General features: G+C 45.6%; 1 protein-coding gene across 6 annotated transcripts in view; it reads right to left on the reverse strand.

Annotated features, from left to right (window-relative positions):
• Positions 1 to 21,772, reverse strand: part of FAM3D (FAM3 metabolism regulating signaling molecule D) — a 31,124-nt gene extending 9,352 nt beyond the window's left edge. Inside the window, exons 1-4 of one of the 6 annotated variants that reach the window (XM_077324972.1) lie at positions 21,526 to 21,772; positions 5,379 to 5,450; positions 4,367 to 4,477; positions 460 to 480 (exon numbers count right to left, since the gene is read on the reverse strand). In XM_077324972.1, the coding sequence (XP_077181087.1) occupies positions 460 to 480; positions 4,367 to 4,477; positions 5,379 to 5,391 (145 nt within the window). In that variant the 5' untranslated portion in view covers positions 5,392 to 5,450; positions 21,526 to 21,772. Of the gene's footprint in view, positions 1 to 459; positions 481 to 4,366; positions 4,478 to 5,378; positions 5,451 to 7,241; positions 7,414 to 7,582; positions 7,611 to 8,210; positions 8,708 to 20,813; positions 20,897 to 21,525 lie in introns of those variants that run through there. The other 5 variants (XM_077324971.1, XM_077324973.1, XM_077324974.1 and 2 more) reach the window with 5 other exon arrangements.
• Positions 21,773 to 25,987: the final 4,215 nt, after the last annotated feature.

Raw genomic sequence — 25,987 nt, forward strand, 5'->3', positions numbered from 1 at the left:
TCCATGGAACTGTAGGAGACCCCGGGATGGGAAGGGTTTGTTTCGTCGGTGTGTGCAACGGAAGGAGGCTCATGCGCCCCAGCTGGGAGCCAGTCGAGATAATCCTCCTTACCCTTCGGCTGCCCCAGCTCTCTTTAAAAACAGTGCAGTAAGCTGCACGCCCAGCGGGCCGTTCTGACTTTGGAAGAGATTTGTTCCCGTGGTGAGGATTGGTCTACCGTGTGTTGCTGTGGCAACAGGCTGCCGGGAATGACATCAGCACCCTTGCCAGAAGGAAATGCGTCCCAACTTTCGCCTGCGCTCCACTTGCATATGTGTAAATAAAGCAAATGCATCCAGACCCCCGCAGGTCTCCAGAGCTGTCTCCTCCAGTGGGAATCACCCCATGCCTTGGAGCTTTTCAGCAGTCGGTGAAGTGGGGCGTGCAATAATATTGTAAGATAAATTCAGGATACTCACTAGATGGCATATCACTGGACCCTGTGTGGGCAACAAGGTAACAAAAGTAAGGTGAAGGAAGGCATTCAAGAAAATCCACCACCAATCATTCATATAACTAATCTGAAATCAATAACCTCTGGGAATCTTGAGTATTTCGGCCCTTGGCTTAAATGTTGAGGGAGGCCGGCGTGAGAGGGAAGCATGAGGAGTATAACTCAGAAGAGATGTAACCGATGGGGATATCTGCCATAGTTACGCAAGGACTGCATCAATAGGTCCAATGTGTTTAGACCAATCCCATTGGTGGCTTTGCTTCAATGTTAGCAAGACAGTCCTGTTTGCCATTGGTGGGCAGCGTTTGAAAGCGTGTCCTCACCCAACCCTATCTGAAGAAGGGTGCGCACACACGAAAGCTAGTACCATGAGTAAAACTGTGGGTCTTACAGGTGCCACAGAACTCAAACTTTGTTTTCTTTCGTTGTTTACAATAGAGAAGGCCCTGGGGGCCAGCTTGCTGAACATGATCCTTGCTTGAATTCACTGGATTTTATTACTTGAGTCGGCTCCGCAATGCGATCTACTTTTTGTAGTTTACCAAATCATAGAATCATAGAGTTGGAAGGGGCCATACAGGCCATCTAGTCCAACCCCCTGCTCAACGCAGGATCAGCCCTAAGCATCCTAAAGCATCCAAGATGCTTTAGAAAAATGCTTCCCTATGCCTTCTCTCCACAAGTGAGCATTGTGTTAGCCTATAAAACACAGACGATTGTTAACGTTGGCCTGTACTTTGGCAGGAGGTTCCCCTTAGACGAGGGGCAGAAACCCTGCGGATATACGTTCCATACATTGTTATATATTGTCCCAGGGCAATCAGGCCAATTTTATACCTCCTTAATGCTCACAGACATAAATTATGCTATGTTGCCAGGTTCTGTGCTGCAGCCACGGAAATTTGGGGGAAGATAACTAACACCTAACTGATTCAGAGAGCTGTGATCTGAATAATTCCCTATCTGTATTTCCTATATGTATAATCTAATTTACACCTTAGCAGTTTTATGGTCTAAGCTATTTTATGTTATTTTATACTATTAGCAAATCCAGGTTTTTAGCGGTACTATGTTTTGTAACTGATCGATTGTTAATTTCCACTCTGTTGGTCTATGACCGTAATAAAGATAACGATCTGAAAGAAAGAAAGATCTCTGAGAACTGGATCCCAACTCAATGACAAAAGAGAACTTGCAGCTGGAAAATATTGAAATTGAAACTGACCCAAATGAAGATGGAACAGAATAATTAAGTTTTAATGACAAGGATAATGAAATAGAAAAAAGAATACTACCCTAGCATGGAGTATCTGGCATTAACAGTATTGTGAAGGCTTATGATGTTCAAGTTAAATACAAGTTAAATAGGCAAGGCGACAGTATACAGCCTTGCCGAACTCCCTTGGACTGCAAGGCGAACAAACCGGTCAGTCCTAGAGGAGATCAGCCCGGACTGCTCCTTAGAAGGCCAGATCCTGAAGATGAAACTCAAATACTTTGGCCACCTCATGAGAAGGAAGGACTCCCTGGAGAAGAGCCTAATGCTGGGAGAGATCGAGGGCAAAAGAAGAAGGGGACGACAGAGAATGAGGTGGCTGGATGGAGTCACTGAAGCAGTCGCTGCGAACTTAAATGGACTCTGGGGAATGGTAGAGGACAGGAAGGCCTGGAGGATCATTGTCCATGGGGTCGCGATGGGTCGGACATGACTTCGCAAATAACAACAACAATAACATTCAAGCAGGCCAGAGAATAGTGTGGAATAAAGAGTGTTACCACCATAATCTAAGGCTAACCTACCCAGCTATTTATTTTTTTGATTTTTAACCTGCCCTCCCAGTGAGTTAGCTCAGGGTGGCTAACATTGCGTGTAAGAATACCATAATTAAAACAGGAATAAAAATTTAGATTGGTATCATTTGCATACCCAATTTGTGAATAAGCCAAGTTTCTTGGCCTCTAGGGCTGATTGCCTTGTTTTAAGAATAAGTCTTAACATACAGACTTCTAGGTGATTCTCCTGTGAGATCCACTGGGATAAGTGGAAGAAACGAAAGATACTTCTGCTCCTGCTCATTTCAGCAAGGAGAATGTGGGAGAGTTTCCCAGTGGATGACGTCATTTTTCAAAGAACTGAGAGTCTCCTGAAAAAGATGATGCAGGCAGCTACAGGAGGCCTGCCCTTTGACCCCTACAGCCCCTCTCGTTTTTACAGGTGTCTTGTTGAGGCCATGAAGGTGAAGTCATTATTTCCGCACTGATGTTGTGGAAGATCTCTGGAGTATTTTTTGTGTATGAGCACAGATGGTGTTCTGTGGTTGAGATGGCATTCTGTGCTTCTTCAACATCCTTCACATGTAGGGAAAGAGGCATCTTGGCTTTTCCTATGGCAAGAAGGACTTTAATTTTGCCCCACATTAGTGGTTGAGGAGACGCTGAGAAACAGGTTTGGCTGAATCCTGTCCTTGTTATGAAGGAGGCTGAGGTCTTCTGGGCTTAGGATTACCAGCTCTGGGTTGGGCGATGCCTGGAGATTTTGAGGATGGAGCCGGAAGTGGGCAGGATCTCCAGCAGGAAAGGACTTTGGTGGAGTATAATGTTATGGAGTCCACCCTCCAAAGCAGCCATTTTCTCCAGGGGAACTGATCTCTGTTGCCTGGAGATGACCTGTAAAATGAGTAGATCCCCAGGTCCAACATGGCTGTGATCTGGCAGCTCTAGGCCTTCTGTGATCATCCTTGCCATATTTCTAGTTCAGTTCTAGACTGAGAACATGGGAAGCTGATCCACACATTATAATCAACACAGTTTGTGTCCAGCTTCCTTACTTTGTCTTTCAGTGAGACACGAATTGCAGGTTCTCTTTAATTCCCCTGTCAACAGTGCCTGAATTGGGCTGCGAGAGAGATGCGTGTGGGCTGAAGGGGGAAAGTGGAAGAAGAAGAAGAGTTGGTTCTTATATGCTGCTTTTCTCTACCCAAAGGAGGCTCAAAGCGGCTTACAGTCGCCTTCACTTTCCTCTCCCCACAACAGACACCCTGTGAGGGAGGTGGGGCTGAGAGAGCCCTGAGATTACTGAAGAAGAAGAGTTGGTTCTTATATGCCGCTTTTCTCTACCCGAAGGAGGCTCAAAGCGGCTTACAGTCGCCTTCACTTTCCTCTCCCCACAACAGACACCCTGTGAAGGAGGTGGGGCTGAGAGAGCCCTGAGATTACTGAAGAAGAAGAGTTGGTTCTTATATGCCGCTTTTCTCTACCCGAAGGAGGCTCAAAGCGGCTTACAGTCGCCTTCACTTTCCTCTCCCCACAACAGACACCCTGTGAAGGAGGTGGGGCTGAGAGAGCCCTGAGATTACTGAAGAAGAAGAGTTGGTTCTTATATGCCGCTTTTCTCTACCCGAAGGAGGCTCAAAGCGGCTTACAGTCGCCTTCTCTTCCCTCTCCCCATAACAGACACCCTATGGGGTGGGTGAGGCTCAGAGAGCCCTGATTTCACTGCCTGGTCAGAACAGTTTGATCAGTGGTGTGGTGAGCCCAAGGTCACCCAGCTGGCTGCATGTGGGGGAGTGCAGAATCGAACCCGGCTTGACAGATTAGAAGTCCGCACTCCTAACCACTACACCAAACTGGCTCTCTTCTCCTTAGTCTTCTGAGTGCCAATCTGAATTTCATACTGTGTGCTGAGGGGAATTCAGAAGAACCTGCAGCTGACTGAAATATAAAGTGGGAACCCAGATACCACCTGTGTGAAGGAACCCAATATCGGTCCCTTTCCTCTAGCTGTGTGATCAGTGGTTCAGCTAGGGACACCTTGCAGGCCAATGAACTGGGTTGGAGATCGGGGAGGAAAGAAAAGCACAAGCACAACTTACCCAACCAGCTCCTCAAGCTGACCGATTTCACGCTTACACGGTGGAAATAGGTGGTGGCGAAGAGCCAGGTGGTGACTAAAGTGAAGACCACAGCCAAGCCTCGCAGCACGCCTGAAACACAAAGAAAATGGAGATGGGCAAAAGCCAGTGAGACAGAAATACCTTAGAAATAAGTCAGGGGTTGCCAAACTGTGGCTCTCTAGATGTCCACGGACTACAATTCCCATGAGCCCTTGGGCTACAATGGGGAAGCCATCCAGAAAGCCGAGTGGGCAGAGGAAGTCAGAATGGGCAGCAAAAAGTCAAGGACATCCAGTTGAATCCCATGGATTTCTCTAGGCATAGATTCAAGTGGGTAGCCGTGTGGGTCTGAAGTAGGGCAGATTCTGCACTTACTTTGTTTATTCCATTGTCAATCCTGTTGGATTCAGATCGCTTTGAACTCGGAACTTCTTCCCCCCCCCCCATTGAAACAGGAAAGTGTTCTGCACGTGATTAGGGTAGTTCAGAAGGGGGGGGGGGGAACCAAGCCCCTTTCTTTCTTTTCTTGAAGGGAGGGGAGGGGAGCCAAGCAGGGAGCCTCTTTCTTTTCTTGGAGGGGATTGGAATAAAAGCTCCGTGCAGTTTACACCTAGCACAATAAAATCAAAGTCCAGTAGCACCTTTAAGACCAACAAAGATTTATTCAAGGCGTGAGCTTTCAAGTACTGAGGAAGAGTGCTTGCACTCAAAAGCTCACGCCCTGAATAAATCTTTGTGGGTCTTAAAGGTGCTACTGGACTCTGATTTTAATATGGATTTCTCTGTTAGACCTCTGTTCCTGGATTCAAATTACAGGAAAGGAGCTTCCATTCTGATGGTGAGGGCTGTTCGTGGATGGCATACGCTGCCTCAGAGGGTGGTGGAGTCTCCTTTGTTGGAAGTTTTTAGGAGGAGACGGGATGAGCATCTGTCAGGAGGATGTGATTTTTTTAAGTCCCTGAAAAGGGGGGGGGGGGCTGGATGGCCTTACCTGACATTCGCATTCTTTGGCTTGAGAGTGGAGGCCAAAAGGCTGGGGTCTTCTCAAAGGCAATTAGATGACCTGATGAAAACAAGAAGGCAGAAGATGTCAGGTGAAAGCAAAGGAGAGCCGAAGGCATTCACTGTATGGGCAGAGAAGGGAGCAGGCAAGGGAGGAAAGGTGGTGGCTTTCATCTCTTTTTGCTGGCCAGACTTTTAGACTGATCTCTCTAGCAAAGTGTTACGGGTGCTGCTTGCGAATGATGGTCACGGTTCCCATCCATTGTTCAAAGACACATTAGAACTAGAATAAAATAGACGCCCAGTGGTCCCATGGTTGCCAGCCTACAGGTGGGAGCTGGAGATCTCCTGGAATTGCAACTTATCTCCATACTATGCCAAACACTTATTTCTTTATTCTAAGCATTTATTCCACTTCTCCTACAGAAAAGGGTTGGTTTGGAAGGAGGGCTGCATATTGCCTTCCCCAAAAATCCATTCGGCCAGACTGTGGAATCCCCCCCACCATATCTAGCCAATATTTTTTTACACATAATTTAAACCCATTACTGAGGGTCCTCTCCTCTGCTGCCAACAGGAACCATTCCCTGCCCTCCTCCATGTGATAACTTTTCAACTACTTAAAGACAACAATCCTGTCCCTCCATGCTGAACATTCCCTTTGTCTTGATCAAACAAGCCCCCAGTTGTCTCATTCCGTCCCATGCAGTGTACTTAGTGTAGTGTACTTAGCTAGTGCCAAGTTACTTGACTGTATTGTACCCCAATACAAATAGGATTCTGCATTCCTGCCAACAACAGATGAAGAATTATAAACGTGCTCGTCTAGTTTTCTATACATAGTCTCTCTCTCTCTCTCTCTCTCTCTGCCTTGTACAAGATTCTTCTTTGAATTAGATATAAAAATCCCAAGCCATATGGTTGTATGGAAACCTTGAACATTTCAATGATAATGGCAATTCAGGTCCATCCTCATGTCTCCCAGCCATCTCTTTTGTCTTGACATGTGTGGTGGAATGGGGGTGGGGGGCGGCAGTGCGACCCCTTGGCTAGGTTCCTAGTGCTTGGGGGCAAAACACTGAAACTTCGGGTCCTGCCTGGAGAGTTGGCAACCACCCAATTTTTGCCTTGTTTTCCTCCCCCTGGACCCTACCAACATGCTAGCACTTCCCGAGTGGGGGAGAATACGTGGTCCAGAGCACCAGTCCCTTTTTATATGAAAAAGACTCAAGATTATTTAACTATTTACACCTTAGATTAGTAAATTAACAATCCAACCAGCACACCACATGAGATAAGGTACATACAGGGCATAAAAGAATAAGGTGAAAAAATACCTCTCCCCCTACACTCCCTTATTGAAGGGGGGAGAGGTTCACTTGGACCCTCACAACCCTGCCTCTAAACCTTCTTCCTGCACTTTTCCCCAGGCCAGGCTGGATTCTGGAGCTTTTTGGTATGGGGGGGGGGGAGCATTTAGGCATGAAATTGGGGTCACTGTGGGTAGGCTGGTAGTTGTGAGTTCCTGCATTCTCCAAGAGGTTGGACTAGATGACCCTGGAGGTCCCTTCCAACTCTACGATTCTACGATGTACACAGGTATGCTTCCCAACCATATCCTGCACAATTGCACCAGTTCTGGGGTTTCTCAGACCCTGAAGCAGGGGTAGTCAACCTGTGGTCCTCCAGATGTCCATGGACTACAATTCCCACGAGCCCCTGCCAGCAAACGCTGGCAGGGGCTTGTGGGAATTGTAGTCCATGGACATCTGGAGGACTACAGGTGGACTGCCCCTGCCCTGAAGGATGTTTTATGGGTTCCTCAATAGTACATAAGCTGAGAAAGACTGACCTAGGACAACCAGGGCCTTCTCTGGAGAAGGGAGCTCCCAGCCTTCCTCTGTGGATGTTTCAGAAGAGACTCTCCCCCTCCCAGGAGGGCCGGCCGCTGTATCACCCTGAGCTCCTTCCCCTGGTGGAACGTGACTCCTCCATCCCCATTGGGGCATGTGAGCGTCTCCCTTCCTCAGGTTCCCTGGGAAGTGTAGGCCATTGTAGCCTTTCCACCACCTGGCAGCCATTTTAGAACACAGACCAGCTTCCGGGACCCATTTTGCAACAGCACATATAGCTAAGCTCAGGTTTGCATCATGAGACCATTTTCAGGTAAGGAAAATCATAAGCTTTACTTACATACACCATCATGGACGACAAAAAGAAGAGCCTGTGGTCGATCAGCTATTGTCTAACAGCCACAAAGCACAAGAACCTGACGTGAACAATGCATTCTCCCACCCCAGGGATTGACGTTCATTCACTAAGTTCTCCCCTTTCTTTGTAGTCCGACTTTTGGACTGACGCTTGAGGTGGATTGCAGGATATAAAGCAAATGTAAATTAACCAGACAGTATAAGGCAGCCAGTGGACAAGGCCACAGGGCCAGGACTAGAGAATTAGAGAGCAATGCAAACAGCAAACAAAGGCAAAGGTATACTGTAAACAATGGAAAGCAGGTTACAAGGGATAAGACCATACAGTAAACATAGGTGGTAATATAATTGCTGTAATATGATCCTGATATAAATGTTCCCTCTTTGACTTCTAAAACGCTGGATTAAGAGGCAGGCAAACAGAACAATCTTTGTTTCAGGTCATGTTTAAGGTTCTTTCTTTCACAGCCTTTTCTGATCTTTTTTCATCCAAGTCTTCCCAGCTTTTTTTCCTTCCCCTGCAGGGATAAAGCTCCCAGTCTCTGAAAATCTCCCCCAGGCTTCTTCCCATATTCTTCCTTCCTAGCCTATCAGATCCCTCCCTGTCGTACCGGATGGAAAAGTACAGCTGGGCTCCCGGACATTTCCCAGGCAGCATGCAGGTCCTAGTGCCTCTGAGATATTCTTGGTCCTGTTCTTGGTCTCGTAGTAATGTATGACTCAGGCATCTTGCTAATGCGGCAGACTGAAAGCGAGGCAGGAAATAAAGGCGGGTTCCCTCTTGTGACGTGTTCATGGCAATCTGGTGGCTTTTGACTTTGACGTTTCTCTCTGATAGCTTTTTCACCTTGCGAGAGATGGAAAGAATCCTGGCATTCATTCCTTGCTGCCTGCCTGGAGGATTGGGCTTCTCTGCTGAAGGGAACTATGAATGTAGAGAGCTCATATTCCACTGGTCTTTAAGTTCTCATTGGTCTTTAAGGTGCTACTGGAGTTGCCTCTAGCCCTTCTACTGCAGGCCAGCAGAGCTACCCCTCAGGAACTGTGTTGGAGAAAATGACAGCTTCAGAGAGTAGAATCCGTAGCATTCCAAGTGGGAATCTGCAAGGACTTGTGGGAGGCAATTCACCGTCCCCAATGAAGACCCCTTTTTCCTGCTTCCTTCTCTTCTTCTAGAGTTGCCAGCCTTCAGATGGGCCCAGGAGAGCCCCCAACGACAGATATCTGCCTCCTTTAGTGTTGCCTGCTCCAGATTGGGAAATTCCTGGAGAATTGGGAGGGCAAGGTTTCGGGAGTGAAGTGACTTTAGCAGGGCATATTGCTGTAGATTCCACCTGCCGTTTTCTCACAGAGGTAGCCAAACAGTTTTGAGTTGCAAGACACGGCTCATGTGGTTGAACGTAAAACAACTCCTTGCACACGTAAGTGAGATGCCAAGGAGAATGGTCCTATCCTATCCATCTCCTTGACATTTAGTTTACCAAGTTCAGTGCAAATGGACACAGGTCCTTATGTGCTCCCATTCCATACATGCAATCTCATGTCTCTTTTATTTCTGAAATGACACAAATCATGGCAATCAGATTGCAGCTCGAGTCTCAGTCCCCTATGGGTCCTGTTCAAATGTATGCATTCCATATGCAGACATGTACAACATGGCCTAGTCTGCACACAATAGATAATGCACTTTCAATGCACTTTAGAAGTAGATTTTCCTGTCCTGCACTGGAAAATCCAGCTGCCAAAGCACATTGAAAGCGCATTATCCTTTGTGTGCAGACTAGGCCATGCATGTCTGGCCCCGGCTTCCTGTCTCATGGTGGTTTTCTCATGCCAACCCCTCCAGACCATTGGGGAATGTCTGATGAAAACAGGAATCAGCTCATTAAAATAAACAAAACAATACGAACAAACATGTACAGAAATCTAAGCAATTAATCACATTCCAATTATAAACATCTGGAAACAAAATTAATCGGCCGTGTCTTCAGGCAAAATACAACGCTTTTATTGAAAGGGTCACGACTTTCTCTTGAAAAGGGAAATACACATTTGTTTGAGAATGATTATAGCTGTTCTGCTCTGAACAGAGGCAAAAATGCAGGGGCTGCTTCTCACTTCAGAAAGAGCCATCTGCTGACAAACGTAAGCATAAAAATTACCCTGTGCTCAGATTTCCCAATGCTAGCTGTAACAGGGTGGGTTTTTCTCCTATTAATCCAAAGGACGGCGATCTAAACTGGTCATGTGGGCAAGAGACAATATTCTGTCTGCCTGTGTTTCTTTCATCAGGCCTGCTCGAACAAGTTCTGCAGATATTTTTTTGAAGTGCAGTAAACCTGAACAACTTATGGAAGCGTGAACAAGCGACCACACCAAGGGCAAAAGTGCATATTTGTGCGTCTGCGTGTGCAAAGTGCCATCAAATCACAGCCCACTTATGGTGATACCCTCCCCCCCTTGCAAGGGGCTTTCAAGATGAGTGAGAAGCAGAGGTTAGCCAGCGCCTTCCCCTGCAGAGGCTTCCTTGGTGGTCTCCCTTCTAAGCACAGAGATTTGCTGAAATCAAGATCGGGCTACCCCTTGCTAGCTTCCCTCCCTAAAAGTGCATTTAGAGATCTTCAGTTCTGGTTGCTCTCAGAACCTTGTGAATAAGGGAAGCTAACTGGGAGGAAAGAAGTTGGATGACCAGCTGATGCTGGGGTCACAAAAGCATGACGTAAGTTTCAGAGCAGATTCCATCAGCGCTATTAGGCATGCCAATAATAATAATAATAATAAAAAAAACACCAGACCCTTTTTTATCCTGGGTCTATCAGGATGGAGTAATGGCCACCCTCAGCCTTGATAATCAGTTCTTAGATCATTGGAGCACACCCTGCAGCTCCATCCTGTACTGCTGTATGAATGTTAATATGGGGGGGAGGAAGTGATCACAACATCCTCCCCACCCTATTTGTCCACGTGAAAGCAAGGGGATAGGGTACTTAGCCTGGATGGAGTGCTCTGAAAAGTCTCTTTTATTTGCTTGGCTAATCTGTCCCATTGAACACCTATGTGAAAGGTTTGCATTCTCTCTTGAGTGCTCTTGATAAATGAAATTTGCTGGATGCAGGAAACCGAGGTTGGATCCCTTGGAAAATTTCTGCTCGTGTAAGAGCTCTTGTGCAAGTGGAAGTGCAAGGGAATGATGGCATACAGCCAGCTTCATGGGACCCCATCTTGCACACCTGCTTACACAAGGCAGCTCAAGGTGTCTTTTAGTGCAGGGGTCCCCAACCCCTGGTCCGCGGCCCGGTATCGGACCGCAAAGGCCATCGTACCGGGCCGCCAGCGGCCGTGCCTGCCTCCCCCCCCTGCAGCGAGAGGGGGGGAAGAGGGGGGGGAAGAGCAACGCTAACGCACACGCGCGGAACTGCCGCGCATGCGTGTTTGCGCCACCTGGTGCCCAAAACGCGCATGCGCGGCAGTTCCGCGCGTGCGCATTTTTGAGCAACTGCGGCAGACGGGCCGCTGGCTCTCCCCCACCCCTGGAGGCGGTCCCCGACCAGATGAAGGTTGGGGACCACTGTTTTAGTGTGTGCGCTCACACACACAACACCTGCCGGAAATGCAATCAGATCATACTTTCAAATTGGCCTCTAACGGAGGGCATTAAATAAGTCTTTTGACTCTCTAAACCTTATCACTAAACAGAAATGAAAAAGCCATGCTGGATCTTACTGCAGTTCTCGCTTAGCGTCTTGCAAAAAGAGAATTGTGTTCAATGAAGATTTGTTTTTGCTACTGCTTCAGACCACCACGACCACCCCTTTGAATCTATCTTCATGGAGATATTAATGCTTAACAGCACCATCCTCTCTCTTTCATTTTATTCAGGCTTAACAGCCCATAAGCCATACACCAAGGGGAAAAAATGTATTTCAGAATTAAATACAACAGCTAAGTAGAGTTTAGCCAGACATTAAGATGGTTTCTGAGGGACTTTTCTAAAGGCTTTAGAAAAGCCCCTCTGAATCAATCTTAATTTGGTGGTATCCGAAGTGGCTAAACAGTTTGACAATTTCTCCCAGATAACCGTGTGTTTGGAACCTTAGAGGTTGAGCAGCAGAAGAATATGCTAAATATTAAAATACAGCTATTTATTATCATTCATGTGCACATTTAAAATTTTAAAAAATCATTCTATGAGACACATGATAATGTACGCATGCTGAGAGAGGGCTATAGTGAGGGGTGGAATTTTGGAGAATAAATATTTTAACGGGAGGGGGGGTTGTCTAAGAGAGATATTTGAACACATTTTATAAGCTGGGAGCCTCTTTATATATATATTTTACCACATTATAGTCCCCATTATTCCATTACACGTGTATTTAAATATCAGACCACCGAGGAAGATCCCAAGAGAAGCTTAAATGTTTTTTTTTTTAATCAGGTCATTTATCCATTTGTGAATATGTTCTGGATTTGTGCAACAGTGTGAGACTAATGTTGATGCTTTTAAAATTTTAAATGTGCACATGAATGATAATAAATGTTTGTATTTTCATACTTAGCATATTCTTCTGCTGCTCACCCTCCAAGTTTCCTGACTTGTGTATACAGGCTGGGTAGTTTTGTTCCCTCTTTTGTTGTTTATTTATTTATTTTTCAAATGTTTAGACCGCCACTCCCAGAATCAACTGGCTCCTGGCGGTTTACATAGATCTAAAATCCCATAAAACAGAAAAATTCCCATACAGACCCCAAGATGGCGGTAAAAAACACAACAACAGGATGACCCACTATATAACTGCCCCATCCTGGCCCCCCACATCCAACAGCTGCCAATCCTCCAGGGGGCAGCTACAAGGTATGTCCTGACAGGCTTTCTACAGGCCTGCACAGGGAGGGAGCAGTGTGTTTGGAACGATAAAAAGGAACATGCATTAATGGATCAACGATGGACAAGGAGAAATCACAAGAATGTTGTTCTGAAGGAATCTCAGCAAAACACCCCTTCAGCTGTGCTGTGGATAGCTATGGTTACTAACCTCCACGTGCCTGCTGGAGGTCTCCTTCCATTAAAGGTAAAGGTATCCTCTGTGCAAGCACCGGGTCATGTCTGACCTTTGGGGTGACGCCCTCTAGCCTTTTCATGGCAGACTCAATACGGGGTGGTTTGCCAGTGCCTTCCCCAGTCATTACCGTTTACCCCCCAGCAAGCTGGGTACTCATTTTACTGACCTCAGAAGGATGGAAGGCTGAGTCAACCTTGAGCCGGCTGATGGGATTGAACTCCCAGCCTCATGGGCAAAGCTTTCAGACGGCTGCCTTAACACTCTGCGCCACAAGAGCCTCCTTCCATTACAATTGATAAAAAAATCAGTTCACCTGGAGAAAATAGCCACTCTGGAAGGTGGACTCTATGGTGCTATACCTCACCAAAGTCCCTCCCCTCCTCAAACCCTGTCCCCTTCAGGACATTCAGGAATTCCCAACCTGGAGCTGACATAGCTACAGGTTACAGCGTGCCAGCATATACGACTATCTTAATTTAGGCATTGTCAGCATATAAAGATAGGATGGGAATTCAACCTTGACCAAGTACTTGATCCCCAGGTGAAGCAGGGAACATTTCTGTCCTGTTTTAAAAAGCTTTGCAATACTGAATGCTCCTTCCTTCTCTCCCAAAGAGGTCAAAGACCTTAAAGGAGTCTGCTGAATAGCACCATTCTGTGAGGCAGGATGTCCGGCTACTTTATGACGAATTCCTGGTTACCTTAAACAAACAGTGGCTCAAAGAATTAGGGCAAAGAGGCTTGCTGTCTAAATAAGGAGTCCGGAATGTAAGGAAGTAGATAACGGTGATATTTAACTTAAACGTGTTCAACTAACCTTTGGTGTGTGTAATCCTTACTGGGCCCTTTAAAGAAGGCCGGTGTTATTTACTCTCCTGAGGCAGGTGGGAAGGACAGAGGGATGAACAAGGTACCGAGACTGTCAATATGGTGGCAAGAAGGACAGACCACTGTGGGTTTCTAGCAACAAACCTAAGGACAGACCTAAGGACAGTCTTGGGTTAACAGCAAGTGGTAAAGCCGTGCCACAATCAACTGCTTGCACACCCTAGAATCCAGCCCAGGTTTAGCTATACCAGGATACCAGCCCGGCTGTGAATGTTTAACCGTGATTAATATTTAACATTACGTAGGAGAGTGCTAAAAGTAAAAATCATGGAACAGAGATAAGTTAGAGCCATCAAGCTGCAGGCAAGTTATGGTGATTCCTCATGAGGTTTTCAAAGGTGAAAAGAAGTGGTTTGCTATCGCCTTCCCCTGCAAAGCTGACCTTCATTGGTGGTCTCCCATCCAGGTACTCACTGTGGCTGTCTCTGTTTAGCTTCCAAACTCTGACATGCTTAGGCCTGACATGCTTAAAAGTGATCCAACTATTAAGTCTGCGGGTTCGGTAGACACAGTCACAACTCTCCGAAAACAGCCAGCTCTTTATTAAGTCCACTTCCAACCAGAAACACGGAACAGTAAACAATGAAATACATCAAACTTATACTCAGTTTAGCAGGCCCACCAAAGAACCTGGTTGGTCCTTATCATGGGACAGTCATTGGTCCATGAATCCTCAGAACAAGAATCTGCAATTGGTTAACTTACGATCCCTTATGTGCATAGTGTTCAATGTTAGCATTATTGAGCTCACATGCATAACACCAAGTACTTTTTACCATAAGCCAGCTGCAATATCATGAAACTTTGTGACAAGAAGGATGTGTTCTCCAGGCCAAATTTGCCCAGATATCTTGGAGATTTTTTGCCTTCCTCTGTGCATACAGTGTGGATTACTGAGGGATGCTTGCAGGCTGGAAAAGAGTCCCGAATGGGCCAGTTCTGGCCCCTGGCCCTTATGTCTGACATCTTGGCTCTAAGGTTTGTCATAAAAGGTGGGAGTCAAAGAGTGAGAGCCAAAAGACTCTTAGGGCCATTTCCCACGGCTTAAAAATAGCACAATGGTTGCTAATTGAAAACGCTACTAATTTGGCATTACCCACGACGTCGTAGACAATCTGCAACACTCCTGAAACCGATCAGCAATAAGCGCTTCGTTTTAGCGCTTTCAGGGGAATCCAGAAAAGTGGATTCACCCTCCGGATAGCGATACACTCCTGCAACCAATCTGCAACACTAGCGCTAAAGACCTGTGCGTTACCATTGTTGCTGGTTCTTCAAAGTCCCTCCCCCTGGCTCTCTCCTCCAAACTTCCGGCGAAGCGATCGCCATTTTTTTTTCTCGGAGCGAGCGGGGATAAACGCACCGGCGAGCCTCTTTCTGTTTAGAGGCTTCCCTGGCTTCAGTCCTTCACCTTTAGTCACTAAGCACAAACCACTTAAAAGCCCGTTTGCTGAAATAAAGTCCCTTTATTTTTTACACATAAATTCAGCCGAAAATCGAGCCCGTGAGAAGGGGGGGGGGATTTTTTTTTATCACTCGAGGCAGCGTGCAAACGATCATACAATCAAACGACAGCTCACATTAGGCAGCTGGATGGGTCTCTCCGTAGCAACGAATCTACACAGATTCGTTGCTATGGGTCTGTTTTTTTTTTTAAAAACCTTTCTTAAAGGGAAAGCGGCTGTTTGGGAGCATGCTAACGGCTGCCCATTGGCTGCTTGACGGCCAGGGGCGGGACGAGCTTGGCAATAGCGCTTCCTTTCTAGCGATTTCTGCCGAGACCGGAAGCCTGTGGGAAACGCTAAAAAACGCAACTGATTCCACTACAAAGCCAGGTGTGCAAAACGACGAATTCCACTATTTTAAATGGCGATTTTTCATTCCGCAAACAATTTGCAACAAAGATCCCCGTGCGAAATGGCCCTTAGCCTCTGGCTCTTAGCCTGGAGATTGGGCTTTGAGGCCCTTACAAGAAACGTAAACATTTTTACATTCGTAAATGTGTTATCGCTTTGGGCTTCAGTAGATTTTAAGATAGGCCTGTAAGTTCCAGGTTACACTGACACACAAAGGAAATTCTAGGGTGAAGAAATCTACCTGGAAGGTAACAATGAATGCTTAAGACCCAATTGGCAAACGTGTAAACTGATAGGGATCATAAAAGACGAAGTTTGGAATCTGAAGGGAACAACTTATAGTTCATGAGATCGAGGAAGGGGAGGATTTCATTAACAGGAGCCCCTGCGTAGGAATATAGAGATAGAATCATAGAGTTGGAAGGGGCCACACAGGCCATCTAGTCCAACCCCCTGCTCAACGCAGGATCAGCCCAAAGCATCCTAAAGCATCCAAGAAAAGTGTGTATCCAACCTTTGCTTGAAGACTGCCAGTGAGGGGGAGCTCACCACCTCCTTAGGCAGCTATTCCACTGCTGAACTACTCTGACTGTGGGGCTTTTCGCACGCCTTCAAAATCGCACAATGGTTGCCAATTGAAAACACTACTGATTTGCCGTTATGCACAACGTCGTTGACAATCTGCCACACACCTGAAACCGATCTGCAAAAAGCGCTTCCTTGTAGCGCTTTCAGGGAAATCCCCAAAAGTGGATTCACCCTCCGGAAACCGATACACTCCTGCAACCAATCTGCAACACTAGCGAAAAAGACCTGTGCGTCAACATTGTTGCAGTTTCTATAAAGTCCCTCCCCCTGGCTCTCTCCTCTGATCTTCTGGCGAAGCGATCGCCATTTTTTTTTTCTCCAAGCGAGCGGGGATAAACGCACCAGCGAGCCTCTTTCTATTTAGAGGCTTCCCCGGCTTCAGTCCCTCCCCAGAGTCACTAAGCACAAACAACAGTCACTAAGCACAACAAAAAGCCTGTTTGCTGATGTATTTTCCCTTTATTTTTTACACATTCATTCAGCCGAAAATCGGGCCCGTGAGAGGGGGGGGGATTTTTTTTTTTCACTCGGAGGGAGCGTGGCAACGATGAAATGACAGCTCAAACACACCAGGCAGCTGGATGGGTCTCTCCGTTGCAACGAATCAACACAGATTCGTTGCAATGGGTCTGTTTTTTTTTTTTTTAACTTTCTTAAAGGGAAAGGGGCTGTTTGGGAGCATGCTAACAGCTACCCATTGGCTGCTTGACGGCCAGGGGCGGGACAAAATTGGCAATAGCGCTTCCTTTCTAGCGATTTTTGCCGAGACCGGAAGCCTGTGGGAAACGCTACAAAACGCAACTGGATTCCACTACAAAGGCAGGTATGCATAACGACGAATTCCACTATTTTAAATGGCGATTTTTCATTCAGCAACCAATTTGCTACAAAGATCCCGGTGCAGAAAGCCCCGGGTGTGATTCCCCCCCCCCCTGGTATCTAGCCTATATCGTTGTACTTGAAGTTTAAACCCATTACTGCGTGTCCTCTCCTCTGCAGTCCTCTCCTCTGCAGACCTCTGCAGATAGGTCAAAGGGACAACAAATTAAATGAATTCACTACATGAACCCGGATGCATTGAGGAAAATGGCATTCAGAGCTCAAGAATTCATTTCAGGCCCTTGCAGTGACATCCGAGAAAGAAACACTGGCAGAAGAACCACAAGCTCAAAGCCGACAGAGTGAGGAGGGCATAGAAATATGAAGAAAGGGCAGGAAGAATATGAAGAAATAATATGAAGAAAGAACAGGACGGCACTGGTCATCGGTGACTCTCTGTTGAGGGGTAAGGAATGAAAGACAAGAGGGTTTGAGGAGATAGCCTGTATGGCTTCTTCTGATTTTAAGATTCTATCAAAATACTGTGACATTTATCTTCTTCCCATGTTCAGATTACTCAGGAGAAGCACTGCCTGCTGATTTCTGGCCATCGTGCTCAGAACAGAATTTTTCCGCCTGTTAAAAAAAAGACAGCAGGCAAGATTCATTGCTGCGGGTGCCAGTGGGTTTGGTGCGTTCTACTGGCTTCTCCTGTCGCTTCTGTCGTGTCAAGAGACAACTGGGAGCGATTTTATTTGGGTTATTCATTTCAGAAGAATTCAACAAAGGAGAGCCTTCATCTGTTCTTCCATAGGGTGGTACTGCTGCTTTCACCATCTCGAGGATGACGTTGTTTAAACAAAATAAAAGTTGTTTTCATAAATCATGAACTCACAGAACTGGCAGGGGACAAGTGTTTGTTACAGGAAGAGATGATTTAAAAGAACCCTTCCATGTTCTGAAGAAGGAAATACCAAAAAGACTTATACTGCCTGTGCTGGCTTCTAATCTTACCTGCTTCTTCATTGCTGGGAAGATGCTGGATAGGCCAAGACTGCTGGCTTATCCTGGCTGTACATAAAAATTAGGAGTTGCATTCAAACACACCGTTCTGAAAACCTAAAGGTCCGTCCTTCTTGAGAACAGGAGGAAATAATCTCTGCTGATTCTCCCCTTCTACTGTAGGCCCACACTTTGCCCCCTATGCTATTTTGGGGGAAGGAGTTTCCATGGAGTAGATCAAGGGAGGAGTTGAATGGGCTGTTCTACAAGCGAGAGTCATACTTTGGGAGGTTCTGCCATAAATATAAGATCAGTGGTTCTCAATGTTTTGGGGATAGGGAGGGAAGGCAATTGAAAGCCATATGGACCATTTACGCACTGGAGGTTTCATGCCGCTTGGTTGCTTATGCCCCCCGCAGGGCACTCCGCTCTGCGGGTATGAATTTACTGGTTGTCCCGGGCCCACGGGATGTTCGCCTGGCCTCGACCCGGGCCAGGGCCTTTTCAGTCCTGGCCCCAACCTGGTGGAACGAGTTCCCAGAAGAGCTAAGGGCCCTGCAGGATCTACCAGCTTTCCGCAGGGCCTGTAAGACGGAGCTCTTCCGCCAGGCATATGGTTGAGGCCAGGGCAGCTCTCCCACTAATCCATCAGAGGATCCCCTCCAATATTGAGATCTCTAACATCGAGATCATAGTTAGATCTATTGTATTGGTGCCACCCTCTTCTGAACATTATTCTCTCCACCAGGCTGAACTAAGATCAGAATTGTGACCACCGCCGCTATATGTTATATGTAACTTTTAATTGGGGTTTTTATGGGGATTTTATTGTGTTTTAACTATTTATGTTGTAAAGTGCCCTGAGACCTATTGGGAGAAGGGCGGTCTAAAAATTAAATAATAATAATAATAATAATAATAATAATAATAATAATAATAATAATAATAATAATAATAATAATAATAATAATAATAATGATGATGATGATGATGATGATGATGCTGGGCTGCAAGCTGGAGTTTTAGTCATGGCAGGTTCCCCCACCTCTTCCTGCACCCACACGGGGGAGCATTTGGCCTGGTGCACCTCATCCACCCCTGATTTGTGTTCTTGCATGGAAGCTGGGGCAATGAAGTTCCCAGTGCATAAACGGCCTTGGAGATTCCTTCAGGTAGTGAAAAGAGGGATATAAAACCCAAATCTTCTTTTTGGTATGGTGATCTATAAATCCATAATTACTTAGTTCAGTGACCCCTGCAAGGCTGGTTCAAGGGTTCCTGGAGCCCATTTGATTCAGTGTCGCATTTTCTGCAGAAGCTAACCAGATGTTTTTGTGAAGCCAACAAACACTGGACAAAAGATGCATCTGCCTCCCAAGCAAGTAGCATTTAGACATACATAAACTTTACATGGGGAAGATACATTGCACTCTTTGACCACCCTCTCCTTCTCCATTACTCCCTCTAATCCCCTCTAAGATTCTAAGAAACTCATTTTTGTTTCCATCAGGGCATGTTGTACTTGATTAACAAGTATATGCAGCAAAGAAGAAGAAAACAAACTCCAACTAAATTATGACATGGAATATTGGTGCTTCAATTTTGCCTCATGCCTGTGAGAAATGAACTTGAAACCTGACTTTTCACACCATTCTGGGTTTCCAAAGGCCCCTAAAACTGTCCTAATTCTGCATTCTGCATTCTGCATTCTGCATTCTATACATAAAATGCCATAAAAGAATGATCATCAATGAGGTGGATCCAAACCAATGATAATTCCTCAGAATTATTTGGGATATTTTGACCCAGCCCTTCTTCTAAGGGGCTCAGGGTGATGCATATAATGTCCTCCAACTTCATTCTGTACTCACACCAACTCTGTGAGGTAGATTCTGTGAGGTAGACTAGGCTGAGAGATAATGACTGGGTCAGGGTAACTCAACAAATTCATGGAAGAGTGAGGATTTGAACTTGTGGAGTGGGAATCACATTTCTACACCCCCACCCCTCTTTTCCTCTCCATTTACTTATTTAAAATTTCTAGGCTGACCCCCCTGCAAGTGGGCTCAGGACAGCTCACAACATACATTCACATTAAAACCATTTTAAAGACATAATAAAACAATTTAAAGCGTAACATTTTCACCATTTCCACTGTCCCCATTGTCTCTCTAGATCACCCATTCCCAATTTTTTACCATTAAGAAACCCCTGAAACATTCTTCAGGCTTTGAGAATCCCCAGAAGTGGTATGATTGTGCAGAATATGGTTGGGTAGTGTAGTTGTATACATGCCCACCTGGGATGCCTCCCCTTCCCACCCCTCCAGGCCCATCATTGGCCATTTTGGGAGGGAGGAACAGGTCAATATGACCATATATGGGCATATCATCAGATAGATGTTTAACAACTTTAAAACATAGACAAAAATTAATTAACTTCCACCCCCGTGCGAAACCCTTCCAGGGCCATCAAGAAACCCCAGGGTTTCTTGAAACCCTGGTTGAGAAACCTGCTGTAGCCATTCTGTCTTACACCTTGGAAGGGGAAACTGGAATGGAAAGAGAGGGAAAAGGCATGAAGATGGGAGGTGGAGGGAGCCCCATAGTTGTATCTCAGTCATCCTGATCTCAACCAGAGACCTGGTAGAAGAGTTCAATTTCTTTCTTAGTTCAGTCAGGGCATGGGTATCTTCTAGCTAGGCCTGCCAGATTTCTCATATTCCCTTGGCAGTGCCTGTAGCCTCTCTTTTCCTTCTCTCCCATCCACTTAGCTATCTTTGTCTGCTCCCTACCACCTTCAGCTTTCCCTCCCCTTGAAGCCCCCACCCCTTTCCTTCTTCCACATTTACCTGCCCACCCTTTTCTGTTTCCCCCCTGTGCCCCTCTTCACTCACTGGTCCATAATTTTCTGTGCCCGTCCCCCATCTTTAAGTCCCCTTTAACTTTTTCTGCCCTCCCTCCCTCCAGCTTTACATTTCCTCCCTCTTATTTTTTACCTTTTTCATCCCCCTCTTTCCTCTGCTTCTTGTGCTGACACCAAGCAAGACTTCTTGGAAGCATTGGTTAGAAGTTGCCTGACTCCCCCCCCCCCCCAAACAGCCACTGAGCTCTCACAGTGTAGCTTTACAAGATCTTAGCGGCACACTTTTTAAAAGAAGCAGTCATTTCTTCTGTGATTTAGATTTTTTCCTCCTCTAACCCCCAGTATGTTTTGCATGTCAGGTTTTTCTGCAAACCTAGTGCTTTCCCCCAGGCTAGGAGAACCCATCCCCCATTTTCCCCTGGCCCCACCATGTAGATTTTTACATCAGCTCTCTGGTTTAGAATTAGGTGGAATGATAATAGAGGAAGAACATTCCCTCCCCCGCACACACTTTCTCCATACCATATATAGATTAATCAGCCTCTAACACATATTTTCCTTTTGTCTTTTTCCTAAACTCAACAGTTGCTAATACTTTAAGCCTTTTCGGATAGGAAAGGTGTTCCTCCTACTGAAAACTAAGGAGAACTTTCCTCGTAACAATACACTCCGATGAAGGCAGTTCACCTGGCCAGCTGTCAACCACTGAGCAATGCACCTACACGTTAAAATCAATCTTTAGACTTAAAACTTCTTCAACAGGCAAGACGCTGGAGCAACAATTCTAGAGGACTTAAAGCAGTTTATGGCAACGCATCAAAACTTCACTCTGTCCAACCATCTACCTGTTTTCCTTGGGTACTTGCTGTTCCGATGCTGTTTGAAAAACTCCTATCGGAGGAGTTAATGTCCAGCAGGTGTTTTCATTTCTTGAAGGTTATTACTGAATGTGTTACGGCAGTCACAAGGAAGGAGAAAAAGAAAAGGAAGGAAGATAGGGCAACTTTATGACTCATAAACTCAGTGAATCAGAAAGTTGAATCCATTACCAAGGCCGACCTCTTTCAGAGTCACGGCACGCCGCTCTGTGTATTGTTTGGCTGGCCCGGCACATCTTGAATATCATGTGTAGTCGTTACATGAGAATGAGGAAGTCATGGGGATTTTCTTGGGCACAAAGAAGAATATTCATATGAATAACGAAGGCACGCCGATTTGAATGTCCTCTTAGTGAAAGACTTTCCTTGGTTTTAGTTCCTTTTCTTTCCAGGAAGGAGCCCAGGAATACATGTCAGCTATCTGGGGAGATCTTATTTGTTTTAAGAAAATTTACCGTCATAAGAAAAAGATATTACAAAATGATAGGCACAAGGCACGAATCCTGAAAGATGACCCCAATTAAACTTGATATAGGCTTATAGGAAATTATTAACCGCTAGGACAATCAGAACTATGTTTGAGGTTCTGGAACATGGCCAGTTTTTAAAATGTAGTTGATGCTGGCTGGGTGAGTGCCCCTTCCCTGAAATTGGGAGCACATTTCATTCCTTTAATTGGGAAAGTCAGGCAAAAAGTTAACTTTCTCCCATCTGTATTGCATGAGAAGGCTTGGGAAGTGACAGAACCCATTTTCTATAATCTGTCACTAGTAAATTTTATATAATTTGTTCCTACTAAATGACAATCCCTATTTTATCTTCTTTTCCAGGGGAAAGAAAATTGGGGGTATATGCATTTGTTAAAAAAAACTGTTCCTACACACATCTATGCAGTAGAATTTACTGCAGCTGAAATTTCAGCCATCCCTTCTGAGCAATGAAGGTTGTCCCCTTCTCTGAATCACAATTGATTGCAAATTGCTAGCAGCTCCCTTGACTGCTTGACATAACTCTTTGTATATAGGCAAAAATCATTCTCCATTATTTTGCAGATGTTTTGATCGTGGGTGTGCCCACAATTCTTTCCCATGGCTGTCTCCTTCCCAATCCACTCTCCATCCCATTCCCCCCCCCCCAAATTAATGTTGAAAAATTTCCCTAACTGCATCAATCCTGCTGGGAAGCTGGTGGGTGGGGATGAAGCACCATGACTTGTTTCTCTGAACCATTGCAGCCTCGCCCGTTTTGCCTGTCTGATCCAAAAGCTGAACATGTTTGTATTAATAGATTATTCTGGACTGTGAACATCTAGCATGTCCTCACTTTGTCCCCTAGGAAAGCTGGTTTGATCAGGTGAATGATGTGTGGGCAACCTAATGAATATGTAAAGGTAAAGGTATCCCCTGTGCAAGCACTGAGTCATGTCTGACCCTTGGGGTGACACCCTCTAGCGTTTTCATGGCAGACTCAATACGGGGTGGTTTGCCAGTGCCTTCCCCAGTCATTACCGTTTACCCCCCAGCAAGCTGGGCACTCATTTTACCGACCTCGGAAGGATGGAAGGCTGAGTCAACCTTGAGCCGGCTGCTGGGATTGAACTCCCAGCCTCATGGGCAAAGCTTTCAAACGGCTGCCTTACCACTCTGCGCCACAAGAGGCTCTTAATGAATATGTACAACTTAGCAATGTTTCATGCTGTCTGTGCAGGCCCAAAGCAGAACATACATTACAGAATACAAATGCCATTAAATTTAACATGACCTGCCCATGACAACGTGTAATCCAAATAAGATCGCTCACATGTGTGTATTGTGTCTACTCAGTTTGTAGCCATGCTGAATGCTGCAGGAACAAATCACTCGAAACTCATGGACTACCACTCCCCGTATAGTCCACTTCAACACCTTTGCTTCCTTGCGCAGGGTCTCCTACAAGTGCCATTTGGGTAACAAATTTACTTCTCTGCTTAGCTGCCATGGTTCAAAACTCCATCTAGCAAAAATCATTGGACTAAAATATAGCCTTGTCAACCCTGCGATTAAGTTATTTACTTAATTCTGGGCTATACAGAAGCCATCTTTGTCACATTTCCTTACCTTGGGCTAAAAGAGGAGGCTGAAGTGGAGAAGAGGTCTATCAATGATTGCTAGACATGGTGACCGAGGGGATACCTCCATGTTCAAATGCACTAGAAGAAGAGGAAGTAGAGTTGGTTCTTATATGCCACTTTTCCCTACCTGAAGGGGGCTCAAAGCGGCTTACAGTCGCCTTCCCATTCCTCTCCCCACAACAGACACCCTGTGGGGTGGGTGAGGCTGAGAAAGCGCTGATATCACTGCCCGGTCAGAACATTTTTATCAGTGCCGTGGCGAGCCCAAGGTCACCCAGCTGGTCGCATGTGGGGGAACGCAGAATTGAACCTGGCATGCCAGATTAGAAGTCTGCACTCCTAACCACTACACCAAACTGGCTCTAAACATCTAAATCCCAAACAACATAGAGGCCTTGGCCTCTATGCCCTGTTGTGATCCTTCAGAGGAACTGGTTGGTCACTGTGTAAGACAGGATACTGGACTAGATGAACCACTGATCTGATCCAGCAGGACTCTTCTTATGTTCTTCTTCTCATAAATAAATCTGCCTTTTCAATCCTCCCCATCTCCCCCAAATTCTGTTGGTATTCTCAAAATAGGTACAGTTTTTTCAACTGGATATTGGGGCTTTATTGGCCAGCTTTTCTTTAGAGCCATTTAATGTTGCGTGACAGCTGACAGAATTACGGAAGAGGGCACTTCTTATATTGGGAATAATTGTAGTCTTTCAGTTTTCACTGGAATATTTAAAGCAATTTTCTCTTCCTGTTCCATTGCCCTCTGACTGAATTCTTTACTGCATATTAAACAATTTTTATTTCATTGTCCTCTACCACTGGAATCCAGTTTATTGCATTGTATACTGCATGTATTAGCAGCGGCTTGAATAGTGCCTACTCACCTGAGCTTGTCAGAACTTGGAAGCTATGCAGGAGTGACCCTGTTAATATTCGGATGGGAAACCACTGCAGAAGATGTGGGCTGCTCAGCAGAAGGCTAATGGCAAGCTTATCTGCTTATCTCTTGCTGGGTAAACCCCGAAGAGGTCACCATAAGAAGGGCACAAGTTGACAGAACTTAATGACTATTCCAGAGAAGAAAAGAGTTGGGTTTTTTATATCCCACTTACCCAGAGGAACCATAATGTCCCTAAACACTAAGAACAGCATTCACTAGGTTGAGGTTTCATGCCATGCCGACCGCAGTTCACAGTGGTTGATTCCTCCCTACCTCTGTCTTTGCATTTGTGGTATGGAGGTAATTGAGGAACTTCTTCACTATATTCTTGACTGTCCTCTGTACAACGACCCAAGAACTACACTCATTAAGAAACTTCTGCCCACTGCTAGGGGCATAGCGAAATCTGAGCACTTAATCTACTCGCTATCAGATACCGACTGGCATATCTCCAACAGAGTTAGCCTGTTTGCTCTAGCCGCTAAGAAGATTAAGTCTAACTATGTAAACAAATTGTGTTCCAATAATCTTGATGCTGTATTTTAGCCAATTTTTAGACTTGTGGTTTTAGAAGTTAACCTTTATTTTATCCTGTTTTTCTCTGTACCTGCGACTGTACTGTGATGGCCTATGGCTAATACAATAAAATCTATACATACATACACTACCCAACGGAGTCTCAAAGTGGCTTCCAATCGCCTTCCCTTCCTCTCCCCACAACAGACACCCTGTGAGGTAGGTGGGGCTGGGAGAGCTGTGAGAAGACTGCTGTGAGAACAGCTTTGACAGGACTCTGACTAGTCCAAGATCATCCAGCTGGCTGCATGTGGAGGAGTCATGAATCAAACCAAGCTCTCCAGATTAGAAGGCACCATTCTTAACCACTACACCAAGCTGGCTCTGGGTGTAGTGCGTATTATACTGGTCTTTGTTGCATTGCTTTTATAATCTGGTAATACCTTCAATCTCAACAGGAAAGACAGATGATAAATGAAGTAAATAAGTAAATAAATAGACAACAGAAGGCAATACGTTGACAGTGAACATCCGTCTGCAATCAGTATGCAATCTGCCTATTGATTCCCAGCAGCATTATGTACATTCTGTTCTAATTCCATTATTTCAGTCTATAAGGAGTGCCCTTTGAATCAGCGGAAACATAAACAATTACATGTTGTGTCGTACGGCAAGCGTCTGTTCTGCAGTGCGGATAGGCAAGGCCTGTGCCGTACTTGGCAAGCAAGGCCTCCGTTCTGAAATCTGAAACTTTACCAGGTTTTGTTTAAGAGCTAGTTAAAAGACTGAGATGGGTAAATATTGGTGTGTTCAACCTGAATTCCTCCACTCACCACTAGTAACAGAGATCCATCGGAGATGGG

This window comes from Paroedura picta, chromosome 3 (genome assembly GCF_049243985.1).
Source record: "Paroedura picta isolate Pp20150507F chromosome 3, Ppicta_v3.0, whole genome shotgun sequence".
Taxonomy (NCBI): domain Eukaryota; kingdom Metazoa; phylum Chordata; class Lepidosauria; order Squamata; family Gekkonidae; genus Paroedura; species Paroedura picta.